Source organism: Pinus tabuliformis, chromosome 6, assembly GCF_031772625.1.
Source record: "Pinus tabuliformis cultivar Carrire ecotype Pingquan chromosome 6, CPIR1, whole genome shotgun sequence".
Classification (NCBI taxonomy): domain Eukaryota; kingdom Viridiplantae; phylum Streptophyta; class Pinopsida; order Pinales; family Pinaceae; genus Pinus; species Pinus tabuliformis.
In genome coordinates, this window is record NC_142292.1 from 1,152,468,289 (window position 1) to 1,152,489,917 (window position 21,629).

A 21,629-nucleotide genomic window follows, 5' to 3' on the forward strand; every position below is an offset into this window, starting at 1 on the left:
AGGTCACCAATATGAGGTTAGATCACTCTTCAAATGGGCTGAGGTAAACATGGTGGCAACCACAACGCAGTATGGTAAAACCCTAGCTGCTTTGCACAGGGCTTGCAAAGATATTTTCTCTAGCATGAGGAAATATTTTTAATGTACTGTTTCTCCTGTAGGTGCCTTGTTTTTTTGTTTAACTGAAACTGGGAGATATTATATGAGTAAAATATGTGTGGAGATGGAGCAGCTGAGTTTCAGATTAAAATGTTCAAAAAAAGAAGAATCATGCCAGTGGAAACAGTTCCAAAAGAAAAAGAAAAACACTTGCCTTGAAAAGTTACATGTCCTGGCTAATGCAGGTTTATACAAAAAATCATACTAACACTTTTTGGTGTATACCTGTAGAAAACTCCAAAATTCAAAATTACCAAAAACTCCATTTAGTGACCTGGGGAAAGATAGCTAGTTTCCTTGAGATCACTCCTGAGTTGCTCCTTGTGCTGGAATGTTCATTTTAAGAAAGACTTGGTGACCTATAGGGGACGAACCGGTGTCTGAAATGCCCAGCGAGGATGGCTGAAAATGAAGACCCATGCCCAGACTGTAAATCCACTATCATGGACCTTAAAGCATCGATTTCATCCTCCATTCTCCGCGAGGAATGCCTGTGTTGCAAAATTGTGTTGAGTAACAGCTCCACCTGTGATTCCATTCTTGTAATTTGCAACTCCAATCTACATTACTGGATAAACACATCATCCTGCTCATTATCCTTTTGAGCCTGATCTGACCTGCAATTGGGGAGTATGCATACTGCCATGAGAGTGGGGGCATAATTGAGGTTTGGAAGCAAATGTTCAAAGACTGCGACTGTGGCGGAGAGGCTTGTGATGAAGGGTGTAGACATAGAGGGAACAGGGATGAAAATTCCCAACATCCAACAAAGTAGGAAGGGGGCAAAAATGACTCATCTTTTGAGGACCAAGTTCCATTCGAAATCCGGCTGAGGGAGCCAGACAGCAGAATCCATCACTGCGTGGAAAATCTCAGCTGGGATGGCGGATAGACGTGCAGATGGACAAAAGTTACACAGAGAGCAGATGGTGAAGGTCTGAGTGAATATGGGGGGATTTTCTTCTTGAAAACTTGCTCTATTGTGGAATGTTCCTTTGTAAAATTTGATCTAGCTGTCCAAGAGAGCGGAGAGGAGCCCTGGCTAGGAAACTCTGGAGAAAAGGGCCTGCAAAGCTAACTCCCAAATATGTAAAGAGAAAGAGCAATATAAGAAAAGACGGATAGAGGACTCCCTTGCTAGGAGGAGCAGGGCTGTGGGGGGAGCGTCGCTGCCCCCGAATCCTCTCCCAAAGCGCGCTCCTAGAGGGAGCGACTCGGGAGCATACTCTTGCGAAAAAAAAATGCTCCTTAGCTTTCTTCGCAAAGGCGTTCCATATGCAACTTTTTTCAAAGAAACACAATTTTTTGAGTGGGACAACCTAATATTCAAGCCTATGGCCATAGTATTGATATGCAATTCATGGTAATGTTAAATTATTAAAGTAAAAGGATCCTTTTACTTAAATTTTTAACATTACCATGAAATGACTCAGGATGTTTGAGAGTGGTAACGACCTCATTGGATTTCATATGGAGAAAGTAGAATTTTAGTTCTCACTCAAAAGACTTATTAATTTTTCAGGATTGGGGGGATTGCAATGTTTCCCTATGGCCTTAGTATTGATATGTAATTCATGGTAATGTTAAATTCTTAAAGTAGAAGGATCCTTTTACTTAAATTTTTAACATTACCATGAAATGACTCAGGATGTTTGAGAGTGGTTCCAACCTCAGTGGATTTCATATAGAGAAAGTAGAATTTTAGATCTCACTCAAAATCCAACAGACTTATCAATTTTTCAAGATTGGGGGGGAGGGGGATTGCAATGTTTCCATTGGATTTTGTCATGTACGAGGTTATGGCTCTTGTATTTAATCAAGAGCACCAAGCCCTCTATGTACCTTGATGATGTTAGTGACATTGGTTGTTGAACACCTCTATCATGACCCTACTAAAAATGTACCCATCACTCAAACAAAATCTTGACTTGACATGCTACATTTTTTCTATCTTATGTTAATGCTTAGAGGGTGATATTAATGACAAAGATCCCAAGATAGGCAATGATTTTGATGATATGAAGGTATTTGTTGTAGCATGATTTTCTAGATGCTAGACGCCTCCATCTAGAGCCTATTTGTTGATGTATTTTCGGTTCAAAGATGGATTGCATTAGATGCTATTTTGGTTATGTGCACCTTGACATGCTATATAAATGAGAACTTGTAATTTGTAGACCTGTGGTTGATAACGATTATAACCACTAGATGAATGATGTTATGTTGTTGAATTCGTTGAAGAATGTAACTAGTGTCGGTCTTCATAATTGTATTTGATGAAAAGAAAGAGAAAATAAATTTATTGAAAAAGAAAAATTATTTTGAATCATGGATTTCATGCTCTTTTATTTATGTTCTAGGTCAAAGCCTCCATTGAAGGCTTCTAGGTTTTGTCATGAGTCAATAGAATCATTGTAATTTTTATTAGACCCTTCTTAGGCTTTTGTATAATGTAAAATGAATTATTTTTGAGTCAAGTGTCATTTATCACCTCCACACCAAGTTGGCCCTGTCCTCATGAAGTCGGCCTAGATTAGGGCTATTCAACCCAACAGAAAGAGTATATATAGAGGGACAACCCGACTCATTTTGCACACACACTGAACAAATTCGATCTACAAGAGAAAGAGGCAGAAAAGAAGAGCGAAGTTGAGGAGAAAGAAAGAATAATCTAGGGAAGACAAGAACCGAGTATTTGGGCATCTCTCTCTCACATGTGCGGAGTTATTGGACTGAAGTTGGGGCTGAAATTTTGGAATCTACTGCAGGTCCGAAATTTTGAAGTTGGGGGACGAAATTTTGTTGCTGGGGGCAGAAATTCTGGATTGAAGCTAAGTCTGAGAAGTTGACACTTGTAAACTTTGGGAGGGATCATCTACTGGAAGGAAGGGTTGACTTGGTGATTGGAGGAGGTCTTTGTCTAGGTCTGAAGGGTCTTGGATTGTATCATCTTGATTTGAATCTACTAGTGGAAGAGTTGGACTGGGTTTTCCCCTTGGAGGGGTTTTTCCCTGGCTGAGTGCCTACATCTTGTGTCTCTTGTTCTTGTGATCTTCATATAAATTTAATTTGGTAATTGCTTGATGAAAGATAAACTAACAAAGAAGTAAAATAAGCCAACATAAATCACAAGTAATTATCAAGAAAGAGGAATCAAACCCTAATTCCTATAAGCATTGATTTCTCAACATAATCCATGTTTTTATGTTTTTTGTCACTAATTCATCATTCTACATGCTTTTGGTTACATATATGCATCAAAATATATAAAAATATATATTAAATAAAATTTGCTCCCAAAATCGCTCCTGACCTGGGAGCTTTTGAAAATGTCGCTCCTTGCTCTTGCTTCTTGCTTCCACTTCTGCTCCCAAGCAACCATGAGGAGGAGTGCACTTTGAAGGGCCTTGAATTCCCCTTAAATTCTCCACAGTGAGAATTTTGCTGTGGACTAAAGTCCAACAAAAGATGCTAGTTTTTGGAAGACCATCTAAATGCTAGACTGTATTCCATATGTTCGATGTAGGAGTGATGTTAGATTGAAACTAGTGGTGATAAAATCATCAATTTTTTGGTGATGTCCCAAAAAATTGCAATTTTTTTAACAAACCGATTTTTTAGCACGAAAAATGACGTTTTTTTCTTTGTTTTCGATTTTTGCCTTTTTTTTTAAATTTTAAAAAATGAATATATTTTTTATTTTTTAGTATGTGCCGCGATTTTCCAATTTTTGCTGATGTTTCTAAGAAGATGTTTTTTGGACCTTAGCCGATTTTTTGCTGATGCCAATTTTTTCAACATGGATTGAAACAAAAGCACATCGTAGCCCTTCTTGACTGTATGGTCCTGGGTTCCCCAACACTTGGAATCTCTAAGTGTTTCTTTACAAGGAGTACAACCTTTTAAAAGGGATTGTAACATGGGAATAAGCCTTTGAAGATGACAAGGAACGTTTCCAAAATACCATCCTTACCATGACTTGGAGGAGAGACCAATGAGAGATTGTGAAAAAGAGTAAATTTGAAATTTTTCTTGATCATCTAACCACCAACAAAGAGGAGGAAGAGGAGGAACGTAGGAGATTGGGGGAGAACCAAATATTCTATCATTCCAGATATGAATTTTTTGACCATTACCCAAGACCCACGAGAGCTTATTTTGGATAGCAGGGAGGGCAATAGAGTGGAATTCCAAATTTAGGAGTCCTTGGGAAGGAGAAGAGGTTGGTCAAAGCATCGAAGATGACCCCCCCAAAGTATTTTTTATGGATGGCCTTTTTCCTTGTGGTAGCTTTCCCAATTACTAACCTCTACTATACGTTGGCTCCTAAGGCAAGATTTTCGATGGATGGATCTTTTATTCCTAGTCCTCCATGAATTTTGGGGATCTAATCGTGTTCTAGTTTACTCGTTCTGAAATTTTTTTCTTGATCTCTTTGGCAATTTACTGTTTGACACTGATAGGGGCTAAAAGAGTAGAAAATTGATAGATTGGGTAAATTGATAATGTTGACTTAAGGAGAATTAGATAACCAGCCTAGTTTAGTCATTTGGATCCCCACTAAACAAACTTAGATTTGAGCTTCTGGATGATGTGTGCTGCCAAGAGTTAAAATTGTGACATTGTAAACAAAGAGGGATTCCTAAATACTTGAAGGAACACTATGTTTCATTGAAGGTAAATAGCAAAATTCTGGCGATAGCTACTAGGCTTGTGGAACTGATAGTCTAGGGATAAATTTGACTTTTGGTGTTGTTTATTTGCCCCCCAGAAACAGATGAGAAAAGGTCCATTGTTTGTTTAAATCTTGAAGCGATTGTTGTTGAGGTTCCTCCTAGTAGCACAATATCATTTGCAAATTGGGATTTGATTGATTTTCTTAAGACCATGTACAATTTTTAAGTCTGGGATGTTTCGAGCTCTTCTTTAAAATTCAAGCTTCTTGCTTAATGACTTTACCATAAGAATGTGCAAAAAAGGGGATAGTGGCCAACTTTGTCTAAGCCCCTTTGATGCCTTGAAGAATGGAGTTGGCTTGTCATTGATGAGAGGAGCTCTCCATGGGTTGTTGTTGCATGCAAAGGTCCAACTAATTATTGGTTCCCAAACTCAAATTTTCACATGGATTCCTTAGAATAATTGTGCCTAACTGTATCAAATGCCTAACTTTCAAATGATTATTGGCCATGTCTAATAATCATAACTTTTTCCCATTGTGACCTGCTCGAGTGGATGGCCTTTTGAACCATAATGATATTGTCAACAACCAATCTATTTCCTATGAATCCTCCTCTATAGGTAGAGATAAGTCTATGGAGGAGGGGCTTGATTTTGTTGGCTATGTGGTTTGACAAGATTTTGTAGGATACATTACACAAGGAGATTGGTCGAAACATTGAGAACACCAAGGGGTTGGATTTCTTCAGAGTGATCTTGAATGGTGCACATATTGTAGCATCCACAACAAATCAAAATTGATTATGGGCCAACACATGAGAAAAACGTGGGCTAAAAACCATTAGGGCCTCGAGCCTTATCAAGATTAAGCTGCTTAATGACATTGGAAACTTCCTTCTCCATGATTTCCTCAGTGAGGCTCTCGTTATCCTTTGTGGAGATGTTTTGAGGAATGTTTTCTATCGTTGATTCTATTTCATCTGAATTCGTTGCCCTCGCTTTTGTATATAGATATTTGAAGTGAGCTGAGATATCTTATTTGATTTCTTTAAAGGAGGACAACACATGACCATCATCTAACTTGATTTCTTTTACAATTTGCTTCCATTGTCTTGCTCTAGCTTATTGATGAGAAAATTTGGTGTTTTGATCCCCTTCTTGGAGCCAAAGGTTGTGAGACTTGACATGACATCCTTCCTCTTGAGCCTAGAGCGCTTTTCGTTATTTGGAAAATATTTCTCCCTTTTTGATAAATTTTAGTAGTTAACTGAGATTTTCCATCGCTGATTGGATCTCTTCGATTTCCTTGTCGGATTGAGCAACTTGTTCATCAAGTGCCTGGAAGTTGAACTTGGCCTATTTTTTCATAGCTTATTTGATTGCTTTGAGCTTTTGTCCCCAAATGAAAGTAGGGGAATCATGAATCCATTAGGACCAAGCTTGAGAGATGAGGCCAAGGAAAGGAGAGTAGGGGCACAAGGGATTGAATTGGAAGGGAATAGGGCCTAAGATAGGGGGAGTCAAACAGGCTTATGATCCGAGCCAACCCATGGAAGAATATGAGAGGGGAGGGAGAAGTGATACTCAAGGAAGGCCTTGGAGACGAGCATGTTCTTTCGCGAAGTATATTAGTATCCCTCAACTTTGTTTGCTAGAGAAGCAAAATTTGCGGATTTTTTGACCGAATCAAATTCTTCACAAGCTTGAGCTTAGCTTTATAGCCCAAACCTTTGCGATTCCAGGGGATAATATTCTTTGTTTATTGGGCGTTTTGTGGTCGCCCGCTTTGATGGGGTTGGAGCTTGATTGATTCTTTATGTTCCTTTGGTGTTGACCAAAATCTTTTTCTAGCATTGATTTTGTGCCTAGTTTTTTTCTTTATTCAATGCAACCTCCCTCTTGTGCTTATGGGATTTCCTTCCAGATCTCCTAACTGCGCTACTTGGAGCTGATTCCTTTCCTAATTCTTTTTTGGATTTGCCCTCCATTCCATCCTCAGTAACTGGGGTAGGAGAGGAACGGCCTTGCTTTGGTAGTGAAGAAGGGAAACCCATTTCATCATCTTGATTTGAGGAGATCACCTCAAGGGAAGGAAAGAATTGTCTTCCTCTGGGTTAGCCATGGTTTTTCTAGTTGACTTCAGGGTTGTCTCAAGAAAGGATTTTTGAGGGCAAGGGTCATCTTAATGAGAGAATTTTATATCGATTCAAGTCCTGAAGGATGGGGGGGTTGTATGAAGAAAAGTGCGGAGGGGGAGGGGTGAAAGTTCCATCTTTTGAACCCTAAACTCATAAAAGAGGTAAAATGAGTAGACTCTCCTCATTCATGAATTTGTGAGTTTGGAGAGAAAGCTCTTGGAGAGGGTTTGAGGAGAAGCTTAGGGTTTTGGAACCCTAGCCGCCATAGCAGACTTCGGTGTTGAAACTTGAAACTAGACACCCTAGTTTGGATCTGAGAGTGAAATCGTTCAGATTTCACCGTTGGGCTTCAGTAGAGAACGAGATTTCTGAGAAATAACGAGGTCTTCTAATGTTATCAGTTGATTTTAGAAGCTTATTTGGTATTTTCTATATTCCCTTTGCAGGTGGAGGAACTGCTTGAAACTTGAACCCTGGGAAACGAATTCCATGACCAAAGAGAGGCTGAGTTTGTGGTTTCTAGTGGTTGTTCATTTCGTGGCAGCAGATAGAGCATATCAGTAGCTTGATTCACATGTTCTGTAAGGCAACTCGAACATGCAGTCGCATCTGTCCCTTATTTCATTGCATGGACGAGTTCCCTGGTTGCTTGGGACTGCATATTGGTTGTGAAACTGAGTATAATGGTCATGGAGCATACTCAGAAGCTTAACCAGGCCGATCAATTAAATTCTGGGCTGCATATTATTTAGAGGGAGCGTATGGGCTGTAGGAGGTAAGACAAAGCTACAAGCAGGCCGTGTCACATGTTTGGGGCATCAAACCATTTCTCAAAAGGCTGCATTTCCTTTCTGAGAATAGCCATGAATCTTGGAGCATTATAGAGACAGTCAAAGGATTATTCCTCACTGCTGTAACCTCATAGGAGACTGCATACTATCTCAAGACATAGTTGAAGAGGATTGCTATTGTCAGAGACCCTTGTGCAAGGTGAACCTGTGTAGCCATTTCTGGACCAGCGTGTAATTTCTGAGCAGTGTGCCCATTATTGAATGCTGAAACGATGAGCTTGAGGGGCTGACATGCATGGTTGAGCATATTTCAGGGCTGTCAACAATTGCCAGGTTCCATCTTACTAAACTGCTCTCTGTATATTCGATTTTGAATGAGAGATATTTTCCCATGGGTGTCATAATGTTATAACAACAGTATGTTGAATATTGCCCTTTTTATTAAATTCTGCATTGACTTGAAGCTTATTAATACACTATATTTTGAGAAATTTGTTCTGGGGATGAAAAATTTAATCAGTCACCTACAACACTATGTCACTCAAACTGTTCAAAGAAAGTCCACACTGAGATCTTTATTTATAAACCCAGAATTATGCTGAAACTGAGAAATTTTCTGAGTTGGGTTATTGCAAAGCTTGAGCAAATAAGATCATTTCATTAAATAGGAAATAAATAGTTACCAGTGTCACATTAAGCTTTGTTGGAACTGAAGAAGGGAGATCCACTCTCTACCCAACCATAGGCTCAACTACACTGCAAGTTTTTTGCAGTTGATCACCTTGAAGCCAGATCCAATGCCTTAAGAGGAAGAATCGCTCAAGGATTAATAGGGCTCATGTAAGGTAGAGGACACGAAGGCCACTGTAATGTTCCCAAATTTTGTGCATGCAAAATCACTTAGGAGTTTTGCAATTTTGGAAATAATTAACAAGGAGACTTTATTAAAGGAGAAAGGATGATATTTTCTAAGAAAGTTGGATGTCACTTTAACTTTATAAAGTGGAATATCATAAAGTGACTTTATAAAAGTGAATTTAATAAAAAGAAAAATAATAATAAAGAGAGAAAAGGGAAGGTGAAGATGAAAAAACAAAAGGGAAGGCGAAGATGAAAAGACAATCCTAAACTCATTAAAGAAGGGAATTCAGTGTTGCAACGAGACCCCCTAGTCTGAGAGTGAAGTCACTCAGATTTCACGGTAGAGCTTCAATGGAGAACGGGATTTGCAAGAAAAACTGAGGTATCCAAGTTCTATCTATTGATTTGAAAAGTTATTTGGTATTTTCTATATCTCTTTTGTAGATGGGGAAGCTCCCAGAAAATCTGAATCAAAGCCAACACTATGGGAAGACATTCCTTCCATTCTGTTATTCAAGCCATTAAGAAAAGGGAGTACGAGAGGATAAATGTGCACAAGGAATGAGCCTCTGTCATAATAACTCGAGTTTCCTTAATTCTGGAAGAGCGAGTTCCTTTTTTCTTCACTAGTTTGAAGACTAGGAGCAAGGTGGCGCGATTATACTTCTGTGGAGGCCAAGTTCGATACGTTATGTTGTTGGGACGGAACCATTGTTCACAGAACCGAGTTTCATTGCTTCTTGAGCTGCTTATTGGTGACAGACATGAGTGAAATAGTCGTGGGGCCTGCCTAATGTCATAATAAAGCCGTGTAGACATCTTCTGGGGCTGCGAATTGTAATCTGGGCGGAGTACATACACAGTGGAGCCCAACCACACTCAAGGTAGGGTCGTGTTGCTGACTGTTTTAGGTGCCAAACAGTTTTGTCTTCTTTTGAATGTGAACACCTTCCAGAACAGTCTATGCGTATTGTAGAAAGGACGTGTATGCTTGGAGTGGTCCGATTCATTTTTGCTGGGGGTGACAAAGGGTTCTATCACCAACGTCCCAAGTAATTGGAGCAAAGGGGTGGAGGCGTTGTACAGGCGGGGATCACGAATAGTAGCTGCTGGGTTATAAATTGATTTGAGGGCCCACGTTACCCATCTCTCACTGTTGAACGTACCTGTGGAAGTTTTATATATTTCAGGTGGTTGTATTTACTCTTGGTTGGAAAGCGTGTTATCTGCTGCTGCAAATATTCTCTGGGACCCATTCGAGCCACTACAGGAGACCAGGTTCCACTACATCCTCAATTGATGTAATTCTGAGATTAAATATTAGTAGAAATTATATGCATTGGCCACTCATTCTAAAGATAATATATGTTCCAGCTCCTTTAAGTGTTTCTGAAATTAAATAAAATAATCAGTGGTTGGGAATAAGTTGGATTCTCCTGGTATTTATCACTGTATTTCTCACTGAGAAATAATAGAAATTAAACATGTTTGCTACAGCAGCACATTTTAAAGGGACTGTCATAACACCATCCACACAGTTAGCATTACAGACCCAGAAAAAATCTGAATATCTTGGGAAATTTATAGGTGGAATCTTACAGCCACTCTCCTTTACACACAGAAATCAGTCCGTTGCCTTTCAACCCCTGGGCCAGGGCTTGTTAATGAAAACAGTATTTCAACAATGGGATTGCATACCACAAAAGGGAGTCCTTTTCTGACCTAATAGTTCATTGGTACTTCACTTTTCTTAGTACCTTTTGTGCTTAGTTCAGACAAATTAATCAGAAATTCTCCTCACCCTCTAGCCTAGTCCAAAGGCTTCAACATTGACTTCTTTACCCAATCAGGTAATTTCACAACTCCTCACACGTTGCTGTGACTCAAAAGGATTTCTATTACGTTTTGTTTAGAGTCATGCTATCAAGAATCACGTGTGGTTTGGTTTCAATTCTCTTTTCATAGGTTGTCTCAGGTTCAAACATACACACTTCTCTTTGCTCAGAAACACACAACACTGCAACAACGATCTCCTTGACACTTTGTCTGCAATAGCATGCACTTCTCTTTTTACTCTCTCTCAAACCACTCCACCTGTCATATGAGAATTCAGGGTCCTTGTCTTGGGCTGCGTCAATACACAAGTGTCCAGAATGGGTATGTAGCCCATACCTTCAGAGTAGTTTAGCACCAGTCTACATTCCTTTCAATAATTGCTGCTAGTTGGGTAGTTCAACTACGAAATCTAAAATCTACACCTTTAATTCAAGGGAAGCTAGGAAACTTCCCATTTCCCATTCACAACTTTCTCTCAAGCATCAAGTTCTATGTTGGCTGCTCTCTTCTTCAACTCTTGGCAATATATTAAATAAAATGGATATTACATTACATAAAGTTTGCCAGGATATCCATGCTGGCCATTTCCAACATTATAAGTTATAATTACAAATTACAAAACCTGGGGTTTAAAAAGTGGTGTTACAAAGAGGCTCAAACTCAAAGCATTATGATACATTATTCAATTCAACTCATTGTCGCTACTTTCATGTCAAATACATATGCCATTAACACTTAATATGAAGCAATGAAAAATGTACCTTGTGTGTGTCAGACACCAAATCATCACAAATGAGTTAGTTGAGCATGGTGTGGGAAGCATCTTTCGACAAGTGTCTATGGAGAAACATGGGTGTCAATTGTGGATCTATTGTCTATGATCAAGATCATAGGAGAAAAATCTCCTCTAGTTACCCCTAGATGTGAGGGGTCCAATCATCACAACCCACTTTCTCTTACTTTAGCTACAACCGACTCTTCATTGGGTGGAGCGTGTCCACTCACTCTTTTATTCTCTCTCTTATATTTATACCTCTTTATACAACTCCTTTATTCGTTGGACGAATCAAGATCATAATGCCTTAGATTATGAGAAGTTCAACAATGGTATTTCTTTAGAATCGAGTAGTTCTTGTTCATGATGGTTGGTATTACATATTGACTTGGGGTCATCGCAAACCCTCTTTATCTTGTTTTAGATATGGCTCTCTTCATGTCTCCATGTTAAGAACTTAAGATTATGGGGGGTGTTGAATTGATGGTCGTTTTTGCATGTGTTCATTATGGCTAAGCATTTGCACTAATTGTATCAGTTGGTTATGGCTTAAGAGTCAACCTAATCAACATTATTTAACATTAGTTTAGCTGACCAAGGTTGTCCTAAGCATTTATGTGGGCCCATAACCCCCTCATGGAGGGAGATACCCTACTTCATGAGTTGTGTATAACTACACAACTCATGCCTCATTTGTAACATGATATCAAGTTATCTTGTTATTGTTTCTTTAGCCTAAAGGCATCATATCTCTTTTGTTCATGAGTTCACTCACTGTGTGTGTGCGTGAGAGAGAGAGAATCTTGAGCACTCCTATTTTTATGATCTACTCTTGATTAGTGCTATTGTAAATTTGAAGTATTTTACTTGTTTGGATAACACTACATATGCAGCTTTGCATAACACGTTTAGATGGCCAACCCTGTCACGGGTGGAAGTCTCTCTATTTGGACTGATGCTTTTTAGTTTTTAGTCTCAGTGGGGTGTCCCTAGGGGTTGTATGTTATGGTCAAATTAATATTTCTGTATAAAATCCAATCGATTAACACAGTAAAAGCTCACATTTGATTTGCCGAACCTAGAGGTTGTATGTTGATCAAATTAATATTTCTGTAGAAAACTCCAATTGATTAAAACAGTAAAAGCTTGCTCTTGATCTGTCAATAAACAGTCAAAGACAAGTTAAATTTAAAACAAATTGAGAGTGGTTGAGATCATATTTCTAAAGATAGTAGTAACAACAAAATTAAATGACATGAAAGAAATAAATGTGCCATATGTGAAGCAAATTTAAAATAAGTGCACTCTCAACTACCATCATACTGCAGAAAAAATGATTCAATGACATCTACTATCTTCAAAGAGTTTAGATTAAACATAATTGAACAGAGTCACAGATTACCCAAGAATTGGTTGCATCATAATGAGTTTTAGGTGATAGGCTGCCATGAATTCTTTTGTTTGCAATGGAGGTAGTGATCTGGGATCCAAAGAATGAAAAGGTGAAGAGGTATCCCCTACTACCAAGGGCCTAGAGAATGATCTGTCCAACCCTTCTATCACTGCTCTGAAATGCACATGTAACAAATTATTTCCTCCCTCAAACAGGTTGACCCAATTGCTCAAAGTAGGAAAACGTTTGGACGGGCCAGAAGTTATTTATTTTTCCAAAATAATGTGCAAGCACTGCTGTTTACTTTAAACAATAAATACACAGACTCAATATTCCCAATTGAAATCTCTTTTCATAGCTTGACTTTGTTAAAACGAAACTCTTTCTACTGTTCAGTTTTCTTTCGGCTGTTTTTTGTGTTTTTCCTTCTAAAACTCAACACAAGAGTCACTTCTCAGTCATAGAAATTTCTAAATCCAAAAAAACAAGCAGCCTTAAATGACTGAAAAAAATGAGTTAAATAAAACATTTGGTCACAATTACATCTACCCCTTCTTCTTCTTTCAACTGTACAATAATGATCCTCTGCCTTTCAGTTAGAACCATATAATCTCTCTGGAAGGAATGGCTGTGACCAGACATGAATAGATTTTCCTAATATAGAAGAAGCTAATTCATCTTTATCGTCAAAGAAGACACTCCCCTTGAAAATATTGCCCATTGAATTGCCTGTTGAAATAGCTTGAACCAAAACTTTCTTACCAGATTCTTGATAAGCTGTGCCCTCTTCCTTCTTGCTGCCAAAAAGTGCATGAAATAGGTTCAAACCTGCGCCTCCCTTACTTCATGTAAACCATTCAAAACAATGCTCCTTATGCAGACTGGAGGCAACGTCTTTCTGTGGATAGACCAGTGCTGATGATATCACTGATTTTTTGGCAATGTGCCAAAGAATCACAATTTTTTTGGTCAGAAAAATCACCTTTTTTCCTTTAACGATATTTTCCCCATTTTCCCCAAATTTTGCCTATTTTTCTGATTTTTATTATTTTTCAAATCTGTGTCTGGAGGAATTGGCAATTGGGCCAGGCTGGGTTTGATTCCGAATGCTACCGTTAAACCTCTAGGTTGATTACGACCACTACCATTAAATCTCTAAGTGAACCCATGCGCGCCACTATGCATGGCTCACAAGGGTTTCAGGGGGGGTTTGAACCTCGAACCACACACATCACAATGACTTCATATCACGTTCTCCAATCGAGCTACCCACTTGGGGGAAATTTTTTTCCAATTTTGAAAAATGAATATATTTTGTATTTTTTAATGTTTGCCGATTTTTTTCGCTGGTTTTTCTGAGAAGATGTTTTATGAACCCTTGCCTTTTTTTTGCTGATGCCGATTTTTTCAACACTGGGATAGACTGCTCGGTAAGTCATCATTTAGCCCATTTTAAAGACTGCTCTATTTATTCAAAGGAAATGATCTAAAATGTGATTACATATCTACCATGGTACAAAAGAATTGGCTAATAATACTTCTGTGTCATTTTTAATGTTAACATGGAATGCTAAGCTTTGAAGCAGACGGTAAGATTCTTTTATGACCATTTTGTATATGGCCAGACCTCTCATCTTACGAGAGTTTATGTTTCCCTGATAATATCATTTAAGACAAATGAAAACCTTGAGCAGAAAATCTTACACTGCTCAAAAATCTTTGAAAAACAAAGCTTTTTTGTCTCAGAATAAGATTTTTTCTTACAACAATTCCTCGAGCAAAGAATAACGAGAGAAGATTGAAAAGGTCAGGCTAGAAATCCTACTCTGTGTTCCTTCCACGTGTAGAATTCATCTCCTGCCTTCCTAAAAGCAGCACTTTGTGTACAAGTTTATGTAAGGTATTTATTCCTTCAACTAGTAAAACCATGTCTTTCTCGGAAAAACATTTGGCTCTGGTTCATGGGAGCCAACACAATCTTGCGCTGCATTTATTCAACAGAATTTGGTTTACATTGGGAAAATATGAGTTCTTCTGCTGCCTATCTTAGCTGCTGGGTTTCTCCTATTAGTTGTCTCTCTATTGCAAGTTCCTGAAAGGCAGATTCCTCATGGCTAAGCAGATCTTTGTGTACAAGTTTATATAATGTCTCTATTCCTTTAACTGGGAAAACCCCCTCTTTCTTTCGGGAAAACATTTGGCTGAGGCTCATGGGAGCCAACACAATCTTATGCACTGCCCTTTGTAATCTTTTATTTCTAGTGAACTCTATAGATGCTACTTACAATGAGTCCCAGGCACAAATTACATTTTTGCTACTATTCATTGCGTAGGGGCATGAGTTACTCAAAACCCACATATTTGGATACATTTGATAAGCTTCCATGACAGCATTAGCAGCTGAATTTTTCCGATTTGGACTGACAGCAAAGTTGTTGTTGATAAAGAAATTCAAGCTGCTGTGACTTCATCTATTAGTATAGAAAGTGCAGCACAAGTATCAGCAGTCGTATGAGCCTAATGCAATTGAGATACCTTGTGATGAAGATTATGAATGTGAATAACAAGATCAATGTTCCCCCTTAGCTCACTTAAACATGCAGACATCTCTTGCTTAAGTGGAACAAATTGCCCATGTAATCTCCAAGAAAATGACCATCTATGTCTCCAGCACTAATTTTACTAGACTGCTTCCACCATCCTCATACCCAATGTTCTGATTTCTTCTGGAGAATACTGAATATCAACCTGTTTTGTACCTGCACGGCTGTGCCCTTGTTTTCATGGCTGCAATATGATTCAGAGGACTAGTATAACCTTCTTCAGCCATGTGCTCCTTTCCTTTGTCCACCACTAAGAAGTTCTTCTGCCAAAAGAATAATAATGAAATCTTGAAAGAATGAGGTCGAATGGGTATCTTAGCTCAATTGTTTAGCAACAGCAGAAAATCTGCTTTTCTTACCATGTGGATCAAATGGAAACATCATGTCTTTTTGCTAGATTTACTCATGACAATGCAAAAAACCCCCAACTCTCATTAAATTAATTTGACCCTCTTTACATGTGATTAGTCGTTAAATAGATTAAATGAAGACTTTAATAAATCAACAACCTTTCGAGTCACAAATTATGATTTCAAGGTCAAAACCAATGAGAATTTATCTGGAGACATCATCCTGATGCATGCCATATGTCATCTCGAGAAACATCTGACGAAACAAAACTGCTCTTTAAGCCCTCACTTTTTCAAATAGAGGAAACTCAAATCGCACCTAACAAAACTGCTCTTTAAGCCCTCACTTTTCCAAATAGAGGAAACTCAAATTGCACCTCAATTATTCACTAGAAACTATGCCCAAGACCTGCATCTGCCATATACGTAAAATTAGTACTTACTGACATGTCTAATTTTTTTCCCAGAAAACAAAAATCCAAAAAGTACAAACTTTGGCCAAATGAAGTATTGGTCAATAATTACAAAAAGCAAAAAGCAAAAAGCAGAGGGAAATGTGTCATCTTGGATTCATGTGAAAACAGTCCCATTGTACTCAGTTTTTGTCTAGGATCAAGAAAATGTGGTCAAGTGTTGTGGTGCGGGCCTTTAATATCTGAATATCAGAAAAAACACAGCTTCCCAAAATAACAGTTTCCTGGAGATTGATGAAACTGAATGTGAGCGGAACTTTGATCAATGGTAATGTCTGTAAGCATCTGAAAAGAGACCAATGTGATGGAATCTCACTGGATTTTAACCCTTCAGTAGGAAGAACTTCTGAAGAAGTGCTACTAGGGTAGTGCTACTAGGGTTAACAACACCATAGATATAGGACTTCAACACCTAGCTTATAGTATATATTGTCTTCAATAGCAACATATATAAGCATCGCAGTCTAAATCTTTTCATGGTATCCCTCGAAGTATCTGTCTACCTGCGGTTCATTTGGTGCACCTTCCTCGTCCCCTCCTACCCGAAACATCCATCTATTAAGAAAGCGATAAAAAGGCAATCCCCAGTTCTTATCCCAGCCGGGGTTTCTTTCTAGGATGAGCCCACCCGCGCCATTCATCCTCGCCCACCCTCGTTCAAACTAGGTATAAAGCAGGCCTCACCCCAACTATGTATCCAGCCTCATTGCAACTAGGTTGTTTAAGGACGTTTACCTTGGATAGGCAGGATGCCGTTGCCCCCTTCATCAGCGAGAGAGAATAACCTATCAAGCCATATGCAGACCCATCGATCCAATGAATGATATTTATTGTGTTTCCCTTCGTTACCACCAGAATACATTAAAATCATGTTGTTATCATGCGAACATATCAATTTACCCATTTTACAACAGATTATATTGATTGAGCGATCGACTACCTGGATATCCTAATATGACCAGGCAAAGGCTTTAATCATTAACTGAAAATGAAGTTGCAAGCATATTCACTATGTAGGATAGGGAGATGTTGCAAGACAACAATTTTGTGAGATCTTTACCTAGAGGTTGCAGTATTAGTTGATGTGCTCTGCATGTGCCCATAACACTTTGGTTCATACATTAACAATACAACTAAAGGTATCCTAATAAAAGCTCCAAACATAGAAATATATCTCGTCCTCGTGAAATTGATTTTAGGCCTATGGATCTCCATAGCCTCAAGAAGAAAGGATAAGCAATGATTGTTGTCACTATAACCACAAATGAATGAATCAGTACCTTAAATGCAACTTGATTCAAGTTTCATAAACTTGACCCATCTGCATTATAGAGATGTAGTAATAAGGTTCAAGGTAAAAAGAGTAAAATTTTTTCACCTAGCCTATTTTACGAGGCTTATGATGATTCTTAGAAGGCATACTTCTAGGGTCATTGAATTCTTTCCATTGAGAGACCGTATCGTAGGGATAGAATTGAGAGCTTTAGATTACAACAATATGCAGCATACCTCATATGTTTAGCTTAGATGTTCCATGGGTTCAAGCAAACAATTCAATTTTTTTATGTGCTAGAATAAGCTGAAAATCATGGTTGTACGGAGCTTCATGGCATCTTCTTAAGTTTGGTGGGCCTCAAAGCCTTCAAGGATCAAATTGTAGAAGTAATACCAAATATAGTATGGATTTGATAGGAGCATGAAACATAGAGCTATTTATTCTTTTAAGGATAGATCATAGAAAGTCTCTGTATTGATCTCATGGGCCATTACCTAAATTTAGTGTAACCGAAGATGTGAACATATTAAAATAGGCACTCGAGCACGGATTTAGATAAATAAGAAAAATTACTCAAATATACTGATGGAGGAGACAATACAAACAATGCTGCTGAAATCACTGAGCACAAATGCAATGAAATAGAGTATAGACACCTTGGGAGCGACATATGAACAGAGTACTGTCATGGTGAGGACATTACTTTTGCTCCTCTCTTTGCTACAAGATGGGCAGACACTTGTTTTCTGAAGTTCATGTTGTGTAAGGGAAAGTGTAAAAGGTCTTCTCTCTAAAAGATTGATTCTCGTATGGGGTCACAGTTTCATTGTCTTCCTATCCCTGGTTTGGAAACTATAAAACACACAGAAATGTGGAAATGCACCAGAAATGTGATAAGTAGTCATTTTTTATCATTTGTAATGGATGATTCAAATGGGATATTTTAGCCCTATTTATTTACATGTTCTGAATTCTGCTTTGTACATTGAACTGTGTTTAACACCAAAAAATTGTTGATCGGTTAAGACCATTGATGGACTCTAATAAGCTTCATAGGAAATCCCATATTAGTTAATTTGGCGGTGTCTCAATATTGCTAAATCTCTAGTATAATTGCATCCAAGGTTATACCAACATTACTTGGCCACTTTGGTTCAGTTTGGATAAGGTTCTTGGTGTGAAAAGTTTTTCCCAAAGCATAACTATAGCATTTTGTCTTTTTGTGGTAACATGGGAATATGATCGAAGTGTTTAATAGCAGTGTTCCATGGGGACGTGTCCCCTAGGGTCGGGTGCTCGCACCCCACGCACCTGGGACGGGGGGACGTCTGGGGAAATGTTTCCTCACGTCCCCCTTTTGGGGAGACGTGGGGAGATGTAAGGGGGGACGTTTCCCCAGTGTGGGGGATGCGACTCCCCAAAAGGGGGACGCCTAGAAAATGGGCTATGCGTCCCCCCTGAAATTTGCTTGTAAACAATGATTTATGACAGGGGAAACCTAGTATTTGATCATATTGCCCTATTAATGCTATGCAATTCATGGTAATGTTAAATTCTTACTTAAATTTTTAACATTACCATGAAATGACTCAGGGTGTTTGAGTGTGGTTCCAACCTTATTGGATTTCATATGCAGAAAGTAGAATTTTAGATCTCACTCAAAATCTAGCAGACTTAACAGTTTTTCAGGAATTCAGGATTTGATGGATTGCAATGTTTCCATTGCATTTTGTCATGTACAAGGGTATGGAATTAGTATTTAATCAAGAGCACCAAGCCCTTTGTATACTTTAGAGTGACTTTTAGACTCATCACTCCATTGTTTTTGAGTTTAGTTATATCAGTTTACTATTCCAGTCTTTAGATTTCAGTATATATTATAGCTATTTTGCTTAGTACTAATTAGATTCTAGAATGATGAATGATGAATTTTAATTTTAAATCAATTTAGAATCTAGAATGATGAATGATGAATTTAATTTTTAAATCAATATAGATTCTAGAATGGTGAATAATGAATGATGAATATGTATCAGAGTATTTCATTATTGAATCTCGTGGTCTACGGATGAATGATGTATGTATTAGTAAGGATGATGAGTATGGATCAATGTATTTCATTACTTAATTAAATTATGTATGTATCATTGTATTTATGCTTTCATTATTGAATATGAATTTGAAATATATATATATATATATATATATATATATATATATATATATATAAAAAAAATTATATACCCCGACGTCTCCCCGTCCCCCCTAAATTTCCCTAAAATTTGAGGGTACTCCCACACGTTCCCCTTGTGCGTCTCCCCGCACCCGTGTCTCCCTGTCCCAGAGTCTTGGTGGAACATTGTTTAATATTGACAAGTCCTAGGATTTTCTTCAGATGATCTAATTGTGTGGGAATGGTTAATAAATATTTTGAAACAATGTCCTCAACCCACTCCATGGCTATTTCTTCAAGTAGTTGACAAGGGATAAATGCATAGTAACCTAGGTGACTCAGATTAACTCTATGATGCCTTGAGTTTTATTTGGCAAGGTGAAAAGCTTGAAAAGGAGTAAGTTACCTTAATCATTAATTTGAAACTTTTAGAATTTGTGGCTATGTTAACAGGTCAAAATGGAAAGTGTCAAAGTACTCGATAAAGATTTATGTGATACCAATTAACATGATGATGGCTAAATTACTGCTTGCACTGTTGAGTGGTGTTCTTGAATTTAGAGTGTTTCAGCCATAAGTACTATATGTTCTTATATTATGATAAATGGACTCAGTAAAGTTCTAAATTTAACAAATTATCACTGGAGACTAGATTTATTGAAGTTCGAAGAATTTTCTGGATGGAAGTGTTGGGGGCATTCCTGGAGCTAATGAGAAATAATGTTTTGATGCTCACTCTGTGGATATAAACCTACGATTTTGTATTTCTTGGGGGTATTAAAACATTCTCCATTCCACATTGTGTTACTTTCTTGGAAATTATGAACTATATTTTCGATTTATGTTAACATTTGTACGAGAGAATATAATCATAATGGGAAATGTTTTTGTTTCGATCCTGTTATTGACATTATTGAATTTCAATTTTGTATGCTTCATTATACATTGGTAGTTCTACTAGGTTGTTCAAGATTTTGTTCATTTTTTATTTGAGCTATAGGTATTGACAGAATGTTTCCAGGTTGGTTTGACATTGGTGGTTGTGGAAAGTGCTGTAACGTCCATCTACATCTGCTACGCAGAAGATCCTTCGTTGATCAGCCGATGGGATGAGGAATTTTACAACCAAATATCTGAAGCACTGCGTGAACGACTACAACATAGAAGCTTGCGAGGTAGAGATGTCCTGGCCATCGTTGGAATTCAACGTCAGATATCTGTACCCAATCCTGTGTAGTTGATTGACGTTTGCATTTGACTGCAAGTGTTGCTATCATTGTCGTCGTCAAGACATTCATGCTAATAATTTACATTATTGCAGAAGGTTTTTGCCCTGTCGATTCTTTAGGAACTCTATTTTAGGATATTGAATTATTGAGCTTATCAATGAAATTTTGCTTTCTTTTCTTTGTGCCCTTCAATGAAACTTTATAACAAAGCATCTGATGGTAGGAGATTTATGTAGATACTCAGCTTGTTAGAATATGAAAATTGCGGAGGATAGGATAAAGGATAACCGTTGATGAGAAACGTGGGGTTTAAAGTACCCATCATGTGTTAATATTGAGTTTCATCCTGAGTAATTTTGTCTTATCATTTGTTTTGTCCTTCTGTGGGCTCCCATCTATCTGTCTCTTGTAATTTGTAACTCTAGAGTTTCTCTTTATCAGTTAAGTAAAGAGTCATTTCTGAGGCCTTCTCATAGGAAAAGGAACCCCATTCTATTATGCAAGCATGTTTTTGTAATTTGTAGCTCTAGAGTTTCTTTTTATCAGTTAAGTAACGAGTCATTTCTGAGGCCTTTTCATAGGAAAAGGAACCCCATTCTATTATGCAAGCATGTTTTTTTCTTTTAAAGTGTACCTTCTAACACAGTGAATTACCTACTATGTCGTTTTCATAAGTAAATTCCCTTTAGAGATTCCTTTATCAGCTAAATAACGTGTCCTTTCTTTAAGAGAGGCCTTTTCCTACGAAAGGAACCCCATTCTAATATATAAATACTCGTTTTTCTTTTAGACTTCACCTTCGAACACGTACTCTTGTATTTTCATAAGTTCGTTCCTTGTGTATTTGCATGTTAGGATCTTTGTTTGGGTTTCTTCCGAAGTTATCAGATCCACT

The 21,629-nt window shown here is 37.9% G+C and overlaps 1 protein-coding gene across 2 annotated transcripts in view; it reads left to right on the forward strand.

Annotated features, from left to right (window-relative positions):
* The window catches only part of LOC149262909 (Plasma-membrane choline transporter family protein), a 121,592-nt gene extending 100,679 nt beyond the window's left edge, over positions 1-20,913 (forward strand). For both annotated transcript variants that reach the window (XM_089425401.1, XM_089425398.1), the window contains one exon: positions 20,527-20,913. In XM_089425401.1, the coding sequence (XP_089281527.1) occupies positions 20,527-20,742 (216 nt within the window). In that variant the 3' untranslated portion in view covers positions 20,743-20,913. The remainder of the gene's footprint in view (positions 1-20,526) is intronic.
* Positions 20,914-21,629: the final 716 nt, after the last annotated feature.